This window comes from Lichenostomus cassidix, chromosome 2 (genome assembly GCF_008360975.1).
Source record: "Lichenostomus cassidix isolate B80296 chromosome 2, HeHo_3.0, whole genome shotgun sequence".
In the NCBI taxonomy this organism is placed as follows: domain Eukaryota; kingdom Metazoa; phylum Chordata; class Aves; order Passeriformes; family Meliphagidae; genus Lichenostomus; species Lichenostomus cassidix.
In genome coordinates this window covers 138,740,338-138,751,617 of record NC_139482.1, presented here as the reverse complement: position 1 = coordinate 138,751,617, position 11,280 = coordinate 138,740,338, and the positions used below count along the sequence as shown (strand labels likewise).

The window sequence follows — 11,280 nt, the reverse complement described above, 5'->3', positions numbered from 1 at the left end:
TCAAAATACTTAAAAATCACAGTTAAAATAAATTAATTTATAATAAATAAGTTGCTCCAATCCATTAAAAACCCAAAGGCCTTTAATGGGTTTCACAAGGCTGAGAAAGAGCAGCTGAGCACATCCTCTTGTTATCTGGATGCATAAATTTAAAACCGTATGCATTCTAGCAAAGGCGGCCTGAGTTTGGAAGTGTCTGGAAGTGTCAGCCAGTGGAGGCTGGCTCAAGGCTGGGATTGGAAACTGGCTTTGTAGTTAAATTCCTAGAAGCAGGAAAAGCATTCCAGATAGCAGATAGTGGTGAAGGACTTTCCAAAGTGAAGAAAATAATCTTATCCATGATTGAATAGCTCTATTAAATGAAGAGGAAAAGCTCAGCACCACCTTGTTATCTGCACTTGACCTCTCCTGAGGCATCTGTGGCAAAAAATAAAAAGGGGGAAAAAAGGACAGATTAAGCAAGCCCCCGAGAGTGCTGCATTTGAAAGCGGAGCTTCGGGACAGGGACACTTTCCACAGAGCCATTTCAGGCAAAGGTCACATGTATGCATATAAAATCATCCCTGAAAGCAGCGCCTTTGTCCCGCAGCTATCTCCCAATGGAGCCATTGTCCTGCCGGGGCAGCTGGCACCCTGAGTTCAGCCCCGCTGCCTCGGGGGCCACGGCCCAGGGTGGCCACCAGCCCCCGGAGCCAGCCCGGGGCCGGGGCAGCCGCGACCTTCTCGGGACATCCCGGGACATCCCCGGCAGAACGCATCTGCTGGAGCCTCCGCCAGCGCCGAGCGCAGCTCCACGGCGAGCTTCAGACATGGAGAAAAAAGACTCGCTGGTACGGTAGGAGCATCTGCCCTCCCCTGCTGCTCTGGGCGCTTGCCTGGCTTGCCAAAGTCGCCCTAAAAAATGTAATTACAAACGATGTCAGGTAATGAAGCAGTATGAATGTGTTTTGGCAAAATGCAACTCGGAATGGGATTTGGCAAGTAGGAAGTCCTTCCAAAGTGCACCCCTTCCAAAGGGGTGGTGTTGGAAGTCTCCTGATCCACAAATAAAAGAGAAAATTTTATTTAGTGCACAGCGAGGAAAATGTATTTTAGAAACCACAGTAGTTCTTGTGTAGCTTGTTTTGCCTCCTGAAGAGATCTCCTCTCTTAACCTTGTTAATATAAACTGCTTTTCATATATATTCCTACCTTAAAGCAATATCAAAATTGGCATGCAGCACAGACGTGAGCAAAGTATCTTGTGTTTTGTTTGTATTTACCTCCTACAGTATTAATATTATGCAAGTACATAAATATGAGTTTAGAACTCCTCCATCACTTGGCTTTTGATTTATAGTAAATTTTCCAATGTCTAGAGCTTCACTGGTAAAGTCCTGGGCTTAAAGATGATCTGTCTCAATAAGGTTCCTGTTACAGGTACCTCTCCCTAGTGAGACATAAAAAAGCTTTTTTCTCTAGGGGAAATGCATGGATTTCTTTAATCAGGGTAGTAACACCTCAAGGATATGTATTCTTTTCCATAACTTCCTATGCCGCAACTGTAAAGTGCTGATTAGAGAGGCAAGTTGATAAGGAGCAATGAAACATTGCTGCCTCATAGTTCCCCTCCTCATAAAGGACTCAATGGTTTTGATTATTCTGATTTTGAAATATTAATCCTGGGTCCTTCTTTCAGGACCTTTCTTTCAGGAAGTTTCTTTTGCTTCTGATTTGCTTAGATTTTGACTGTTATTTGCTTCTAATTTCTGCTGATGTATGCAGGCTTCCTGTCAGCACATCAGTGCTGTGCTGGCTGTTCCTAATTGGCACATCTGTGACAAGAACTCTGAGCTCTGCAGGTGGAATTGGGATGCTGACTTGTCTGATTGAAAAAAAAAAGAGAAATAGGGCATTTCAGGGGTGTCGAGGTTCTGCCTGAAGTTTCCATGAGTGCTCCAGCCCTCTCACTGGATGTGTGGTGGAGTGTTGGGGAGATGGGCTGGGGGCTGGCAGAGAGCGCTGGTTGTGCCTGGTGGGTAGGGAGAGCTAGTGGGGGGTGCCTGTACCTAAAAGAAAGCAAAGGTGACTCTGCCCCTAACATCCCTGTCCACACGGTACCTGCTGGACTGCTCAGGGACAGATACAGAAATTTTTAGATTAAGAGCTCCTCATGAAGTGCAAGGCTGTAGAAATGTTTCCTCCAAGGAGCCTCCTTGGCCTGTATAAGATATTAAGAAAACAAAGGAGTGTTCCATTTGAATAGTAGTATTAATTCTACAAAACCTTAGCTTATTTCAGAGGTTGTAATATGAAGGTTAGACTATGAGTTTAATGTCAGTGTATCAGGGAGGTTTCCAATTATTCATCAAGGATGCCAGCTGAGTTTGAATGCCAGACAGCTTAAGATATGTTAGAATCATTCCTTAAAGGTGGAGCTGTTTATAGCAGTGCCTGCGCTGCAGCCTTTACCAGAGGATGCCAAATGAATCCTTTGACATTAGCTGAACTGGAAGTGAGGGTAATGAATATTTGAGATAGATGAATGAAGGGTGGCACATGAGACTGCTCCTGGCAGCACTGGAACCAGCACCAACTTGTCCGAATTCCTGTGTGCTTTTGGAGGTTATTATTTATGGCACTTCCCCAGATGAATGGACCACTTATGGAAACACGTCAAAACCTTCTATTTCTGACACACCAGTAACACAAATTGGTTTTCAGCTGCTTACAAAGCTGACATCATCCTTGACCTATGCCACACCTTGCTGGATAAGAGGTTTTGAGCCCCCCAGCATGGCTCTCCCCACGCCACCCACACCAGCCCAGCTGGGATGCACCCTCCCTTGTGCTCATCACCGGGTGAGATGACAACTGTGTTTGCAGGGTGCCAGACCAAATGATCTCACAGGCTTTCTTTGTCTCAAAGCCCATGAAACTGTGTGTGCTCCACACAGTTAGAATAAAAGAGAACACAGAAATATAGAAATAAATATATATGGGCTCTATCACTATTGGAGAACTATTTTCCTGTTGTGTACTATTGTTTAAATTCCATGAGAAAGATTCATGGTAAATGGTCTTTTGTCCTAGAGAGCTTCACGTTTCAAAATATTGACGAATTGCGTAGAAGTTCTAGTTGATAGTGCTGTACATGAATAATTGGACGAAAAGAGATTAAAAAGACAAGATAATAGGTATGCTCAGCTCCTCTCCTCTCGCCCTAAGCCAGGAAGAACTTTTCTCCTATTGCAGATGGATTACATCTGTGGTTGGAATATTGTGTCCTCAGATACCTCCTCTTCTAATTCAATTCCTACCCAGACATTCTCTTTTCATTCCTTTGGGGGGCTTCATGCCCTCCTTCCATGCTGTTTTTCTTGTGAAAGTACCTCATAAATTTTATCCAAAAGCTTTCTCCTTTGTTTATCTAATTTCATCATTTCTTGTAGAGATTTTTACCAGGAAGCTGTGTTGAGTTGGCCTTGTCTGGCTGCCACATGCCCACTCTCTCATTCCCCCTCCTCAACAGGGTATAGTGAGAAAATAAGATGGAAAAGCTCATGGATTGAGCTAAAAACAGGGAGATCACTTACCCAATTAGTGTCATGGGCAAAACAGACTCACCTTGGTAAAAATTAATTAAATTTGTGGCCACTTAAAATAGATTTAGATAGTGGGAAGCAAATTAAAAAATTAAAACAGCACCTTTCTTTCCCCTTTTCCCAGTTCTTCTTTCCTGGGTCCTCCACCTGTCCCCACCATGCCAGGCAGCACTGGGGGGATGACCAGTCCATGCCATCCCCTCTCTGCTGCTCCCTCCTGCTCACACATCTCCCTGCCCTGCTGTGAGGCCTTTCCATGGCCGCGGTCATTCAGGACAAACCTGCTTCTCTAAGGTATTTTCCTGCCGCTGCAGGGGAATCTCTGCCTGGAGCACCTCCTCCCCTCCTTCCTCGGTGACCTTGGTGTCTGCAGAGCTGTTTCTCTTACTTTCCCCCTCACTCATCACCACCTGCACAGAGCTTTTTACCCTCTTCTGTTGTGTTCTACCCGAGGTGCTGCCATCTTGGGTTCATGAGGGCCTGAGGGCCTCAGCTGTGTCCTGTGCTGGGACAGGCTGTGTCCAGCCCATGGCAGCCCCAGCCTCTCCAAATAATACACTACTGCAACATTTCTGGAGTCTCAGCCTCTGTTCTTCTGTTTCCATGTATTATTTTGGCTAGTGAAACATTTTAACCTGAAAGCCTTCTAGTTTTGAAGACCTCTCTGGCTTTGCTGTCACTTACCTCTTCAACAGTTTTATCTTCCCTTTTTTTAAAAAGAAGTTCTTAGAAACCCATCGTTGTCCATAACATAATTTTTCCTCTGATGTCATCTGATGTAGAAACCTGCAGAAACACCACTGGTGGGACACGACCAGAGTTGTTCCTGCCATTCTCCTGAAGCCCTCCCTCCTGCAGCACCTCCCATGCCCATCGCTGAAATTTCACATTTTATTCCCTTCACAGATTTTTGTTCCCTGCTGCATGCTGTTAATGGCATGTTCAGCTGAGGTCCTGCCTCTCATACCTGTAGTGCTCAAAGAACTTGGGATATATGGATTGTCCTAGGTAATAATGCTTTCTTTGTGCAGGCTTCCTAATCTAAGCCAAATTTCCAGCTTCTGGCTCTCTATTGGTACATGTGGCAGTGGAGGTGGCTATTGGGATGAGGCAGGATGAGCTGCTGAGGCTGCCAGGCTACACATGCACTTAGCAAGCACCAGCCCACTAGTTCCCAGACACGTCCGTACCCTTGTGTTTACACACAAACCATCCCCCCCGGTCATTCTTTTGCCAAAAGTGGATAATTTGCAAGAGGAAAATGTGTTAACCTGAAGGAAGGATGATTGTACTGCTCTGTTTGTGCCATAGCAAAAGCTGTCAGAGCCAGCAAAGGCAGGACTTCCCAAATGGGCTCCACAGGGAATCACTCCCTCTGCCAACCTGGGACACGATTGGAACACTTCCCTCAGCTGTTTTTCGAACAGCATAACAAAGCAGAGGGGAGGAATACAGCCCAGGGACACCTCATCACATACCCTGAATTTTCAATTACTTGACTCCAGCAAGTGGGCTCTGCTGAATTGCTCCAAACTGCCTTATTTAAGTGCCAGTCCTTGATGCAGGAGATTTTGTTGCAACAGGATGCACAGCACTTGTGACAAATAGCAGTAAAAAGGGCAAAGACAATGAAGTGAATTGCAAGGCCAGATTTACTATCCACAGAACATTTGTGGATTTGAACTTATTGCTGTATATTTCACCCTGCTGAAAAATCTTTTAAGTTGTATTAGCTGTATGTCCCTGGTGCTGTTAATGAATGTGATAGCTTTAAAACAAACCTTTTCTATCCAGTGACAGAGAGTGGGGGAAGAATGGGACAAGGGTTATTGGAGCTGGGACAGGATGGTGGTGAGGAAGCCATGTCATGGCAGCAGCAAAGGGTGACCAGCCCTGTACCAAATTCAGTGCTGGAGCTACCAAAGGGGACAGGGAAACTCTGATTGCAACTGCAAGGACTGTAACAAATTGCTGCCCCTTCAGCTGCACCAGCCCATGGTTTGGGCTCCCAGCATCAGCCTCTGCTGTGAGTGGGATGGTGGGAACTGGCACTCATCTGTATCAGAATCAGTCAAGGATGTTCAGTGCAATACTTAAAGACTTCACAGCCTATATAAAAAGAAAATATGACTTGGTTGAGCAATCTCTGGAGAAAGAAGGATATGAGTTTGTGCCTGCAATCTGGTACCTGCAGTAGGTGACACTGGAAGAGAGGTACGACTTCCTCAGTCATTTGAGGCATTCCTCAAACGCTCTTTGCATACCCAAAATTAATTTTGGCTGACACAATCATAAACATCCAGTGGATGAAAATATGGTAACTATGAGGGTAGGAGAAAATGTCCTGATGAAACAATATTTTGTAAATAATTAAGTTGCCATCACCTATAAATGCTTGCTTTTATGTCTTTCCATGCTGAGGCTGAACAGCTAAAGTGACAGTGAAGACAACAGGCAAACCCCAGAAAAGGTCACCCCTCCAGATGGGACAGAGGGAATGCTGTAAGATTGGGTGAAATTCCTTGGAGGTGATGACCCTTCATCTGGGAGAAATGTACGAAGCTCTTGAGTGCCTTTTGGATATCCAGAACAATAGGATTCCTTTCCCTGCTCAGGGAAACAGCATTTCTTTGTACATTCCTTGTAAATGACAGGATTGTACCAAAGAATCTAAGTCCTCTCTTACAGGAAATAACCTGAAGAGTTCTAGTCTCAGCTGGCTGCCAAGTCCAAAAGCATTAACTCAGGTAATTTGTGCTTGACCACATAAATTCAATGCACCTAAAGATGCTCGACTGTTTTGACATTCCCTAACATATAATGGACTTGTGCAGTTGAGTACAACTGAAAGAGCATAAGCAATAGGGCAGAGATCACAAGGATGTTTTCCTCCTTCCAAACACCACAACAGCAGGAACAAGGAGATTATCTTTTGGAATCTCCAAAGCTCTGTTCTCCTAATATACTTTGTCTCTTTTTGCCCTCAACATTAAGATGTTTTTTTCTGCCCTTCCATTGCTGTGCCAAGCCAGCCCAGCATTCCCCACAGATGGTAGGAGATGGCAGTGACAATCATGGGATATTAGGTACCCTTCACCTGCTGTGCTCTCCTGGCAGTTGCTGTTGGCAGCATCAGGCCTGTTTGTGTGCTGAACCTGCCACTTCTCCAAAAGTTTCCCATGCCTCTCCCATGCCTTTAGTCCTGCAGTCTGACTGTACTTCCACCTGTCCATATACAATGGTGCTTGGAGGCTGGCCTATTTGTTTTATTCATCATGCATCAGAGTAGGAAGCAACAAAAGCAGTTGTTTCCCTAGTATAGCTTTTTTTTTTTTTTTTTAAATTCAATACTTTCCAAAGCCATGCTGATTCATCTGCAGAATCAAGCAGATGCCTCAGCAGGCTTAGACTCCTAACAGGCAGGGGTATGAACATGAGGTTCTAGTCCCATACTGATTTTCAAACCAGCTGTCATGGCTTCAGCTACCACAGAGGAAGTTTGTGCTCCTGATCTGTCTCAGTGCAATGGGAACTCAGTTCGCCCAGGGGTAGAGGGGTAGGGGTGCTCCTCCTCTCATGAATTCAGCTATCACCTGAAGATATTGTTGTTCCTTGCCTCTTTCCATCATCCATCCTGGCTTCTTTGCCCAAAGTATCTTGGGGCTTTTTGTTATAAAGGTGATTTAACTATAGTGTTCCTCCTCTCCCAAAAGGCTGAAATTTTGAGCTTGCACACCTGAGCAGGGACAGCAGGCACTGGAAGCCCTCCCTGCAGCTGGCAAAGGAGATGTCCTGCTCTCTTCATCAGAGCAGTAATTTACTCAAGTCTTTTTTACATGGGTTGGATCAGACATTGCCATCAAGGTTGTTTGATTTCAATGTCTTGGAGAAAGGTTAGCCATGGACAGTGAAGGGATAATAAATTAAATAGTCCCAGCTATTTTGCAGGCTCTCTGTAGATGCCCGGGAATGTCTGTCTACGCCATGGAAACCTTCAACAAGTATAATTTCAAACTGATTTCAGTCTTGTCTGCTGTGAAAAGGACATTTACCAGGGTGGGGAGCCTTCTCTGAAGGCTGAGCAAAGCAGAGCTGCTTTTGCTCTACGGCAGTCAGCAATCATTAAACCAGTGAATTGTTTCTTTCTGAAAGTCTTGTTTTGCTAAATAAAAAAACTAAATTATGAGTTAAACAAAACTCAACCCAGTAAGATTATTTGCTTTAAAATAATGAAGTCTATTAATGTCTAAGTGACCTGAGTTTCCCTTCAGTTTACTTGTCTAATCCATTATGAAAAACACTTTATTCCTTTCCAAAGTTTTATGCTGAGAAAGTGAAAAAAGTATTTGCCTAAAACCCCCTGATAATCCTTATGCAAACCCATGCAGAGTTGCATATTTTTGATTGATAGCATTTTTCTTCATTATTTTTATATTGCATTCCTGCGGACTTTGAAATTTATTTAGTTACACATTATGATATGGATTAAAAAAAATAAATCATTCAGCAATGGATCACATTGTTTTGTTGTTGAAATGTTGCTTACACTTTTCTCACCCGTAGAAAACAGGGAGTACTGTTCCAACAGGATGTTTTTCCCTTTGTACTTACATTTGTCATCTTTGCACTCAGCTGAAATCAGAAAAAAAATGTGACCTTCAACTGAACTTGTGGTGACATGTTTCAACTTAGGAAAATTTGTGATGCTTGGAAAGTGGCCCATCTGTCCGAAATGACCTAAAAAGCAAGATGCGATTGTTTGACGCTTTTGTGCTTTGCCATTACAACAGGCAGCAGCAGATGCATGTTAAGAAATGCAGGGTGTTCAGTGAATGCTGCGGTGACACAGCTCCCCTGGGAGCAGAGGGACTGGGGGGACAGCAGAGCTTGTTGCTGCCCCCTCCCCATGGATGCTCCTTAGTTCCACTGCCCAGCTCGGAGCTCAGAAGCAGCAGCAGCAGCTTGCAGCTCGCTGTACCTCACAGACACAGTGCAGCCAGGGCTGAGGACCAGAGCAGGAAACTCATCCAGTTGTAAAACCTGTCAAAGGAAGGGAAGTTTTTAACCTGTTTTGATTTGCAGCGGATCTCTAGAAGTGGTTGGGGTGAGAGGATGGAAGTGAAAGAGAGGACTTGACAGTCCTCAGGACTGGTGGCAGACAACTTCGTATCTGGATGCTGTTTCTGCTCTGAAGGAAAAGGGCAGAAAAGCCAGTTATTTCCAAGGTAATGGAACACCTCACCCTCTCAAGTCAAGCTTAAGCTATCAATTGTAAATCATAAAGATGTGTCTTTCAACTATAAGATAAATCAGTACACTCTAAAAAGGGCTGCAGATGGAATTAAGTTTGTTAACATGTTAGCTGTGTCCTCATTTGATCCATTTTTCTATGAACAAAAGCCTGGACAGTTCCTGTTGCATCCTCTGCCACATAAATATTCATGGGGCCAGTGAATCCGATCAAGCAGTGTAGGCAGTGTTTAATAATTGTTATTTTTCTTTTTAAGAGGACATTTCTTCATCAGCTGTCCTAATTTCTTCAGTATTTCCTTCTCTTTATGCTGGACTGATTGCATTTAGTGGTGTAGTCCTGCAGTCCTTATGCAAATAAAATAGATCTGCTTGAATCAGGCTCATGCTCATGCTCATATGAAGCAGGTTCAAGCCCCAGAAGGCTGTCAGCTTTTTGCTTTTTTTTTTTTTTGTTTTTTGTCTTAACTGCAACACTGCCAAGGTCTGTTCTATGTTCACGCATTCATTTGCATGCAAAAAAACCAACTTTCATAGGTGCAAACACACATCACCATAACAGCAGCCAATTCTTCAGCCTTAGATACCTCATACATAGAGCCAGGAGGAAAATGTGCCCACCTGAAGGAATGTCCCTATTTGTTGTGTAGGTATCCTCTGTTTCCAGCCTGACCCCAGTTTGACCTTTCTGCAGAAGTATTGATGCTGCAAAGCATGTCCAAAGCCTCAGCTGCAGGCAAGTTGAGAACAATATTCCTAGTGACATATCTCTTTAAACTGAAATCAAAGAGGATTTTGCTGTTTTGAAAATATCAGTGGGTTTTTTTTTTAGATTAAGTAGGAGAAAGATATTAATTAAAATATTTATTTTTTGATCCAAGTGCTGAAAACATGAAAAAAAGTATTTCAAACAAACAGAAACTCTTGTTTGCAAAGAAAACAAAGTAAACCAAACAGTATTAATTATATCCACATTTTATTTGTAGGGGGGAGACTAGCACTTGGAAATTTTTTAATCATATCCAAGCCTTGACCTTGAAAATGTGCCAGAGTAGAGTTTGAGCTGAGGGTAAATGTAATCAAGTCAGAGAGATATATTACAGGGTTATTGTAGAAGTCCCCACAAGAAGTTTTATACACCCAGAAGATTCAAAGCTAATATTCTACTGAGAAAGGTTTGAACATGGTAAATTATGTATATACAAGTTGCAAAAATAAACTAGAAATATGATTTGAAGACTAGAAAACCTTCTTTTTACATCTTTGAGTAGCCTTCCCATCTTTGTGGGGCTCTTTTTATGTTGTTTGTTAGTTTTTTATTTGGTTGGGGTTTTTTTCTCATTTAGCTTTAATTCATTATTTTAAAGGGGCTATGGTTTTTGTGGGATGTAATAAGTTGTATCACTTGCAAAATTAAAATAAATGAACAGTGATTGTGCGTGGCACATGCAAGGTATCATGCATGGTCCTTGAAACGTCCAGACTGCTGTCTGTGGGGGGTAGGTGGGTGGATTTCACACCACTGAAATCTACAGCTCTATGGAAAAGAATGATGGAAAGCTGTTAATGGGAACCTGTGACACCCATATCAAGCAGTGGAAAACAAGCATGAGGACCTGAATACAGACCATTTTATGGGCTGTGCTAAAAACACATACGGGCTCTGTGGCTCCACATTTCACTCATTCATATCCTCCCTGAAGATGTGATTTTTCATCACAGAACAGTCTTTATTCTGCAGTTGCTAGAAGTTTTACATATGATTATCTTAAGAAATATAATTCTCAATGCATTTTAATGAAGTACTTGTGCTGCTTCATAATAGTAATGTTATCCAGAAACTGAATAGGGTATATGTTAGTTTCTTTAAAGGTAAGGAAGCCATAGATGTGGGACTGGCATTGATGCTGCTGCTGTTGTGTACGTGGCTCACAGTGAGAGGTGAAATAGCCTGTGCTGGAGTGGGTGGTGTATCAGCTGTGGTACCACTGGGAAAGACAAGCATTCAGGCACCCAAAGCTTTCTCTAGGTCACTGAAAACTCTTTCCAGCTGACCTAGCTGTTCTGCTAGAAGACATCACCTCACTTAAAAGCCTTGTTCTGCTTGTCTGCCACCACAAATGGTGATTGTATGTGGAGGGTGCACTTGAGCTCAGACCCCTCCACAGGCATCATGGGCAGCTTCAGCAGCTGCAGTACTGTCACCAAATCCACAGTCCTCACTGAACCACTGAGGCTGGTGTATCTGGTGTGGGGTATGAGAAAATTTATTTCTCTACGGCATTATGTCCTCCTTTTTCTCACGAGGCTGCTCACCTGGGTTTCAGTCATTATCCCAGTGAGTATACATGTGTTTTACATAAGTAAGCAGAGCTGGGGACTTGGGTCTTCTCCTGCCCAGTGGTTCCTCTTCTGTCTCTGGGCTGGCTGAACTCAGCTTCAGACA

At 43.4% G+C, this 11,280-nt stretch overlaps 1 protein-coding gene across 3 annotated transcripts in view; it reads left to right on the top strand.

Annotated features, from left to right (window-relative positions):
• Positions 1 to 584: 584 nt before the first annotated feature.
• Positions 585 to 11,280, top strand: part of ENPP2 (ectonucleotide pyrophosphatase/phosphodiesterase 2) — a 73,196-nt gene continuing 62,500 nt past the window's right edge. For all 3 annotated transcript variants that reach the window (XM_085053456.1, XM_085053455.1, XM_085053454.1), the window contains exon 1: positions 585 to 830. In XM_085053456.1, coding sequence (XP_084909582.1) covers positions 600 to 830 — 231 coding nt within the window. In that variant the 5' untranslated portion in view covers positions 585 to 599. The remainder of the gene's footprint in view (positions 831 to 11,280) is intronic.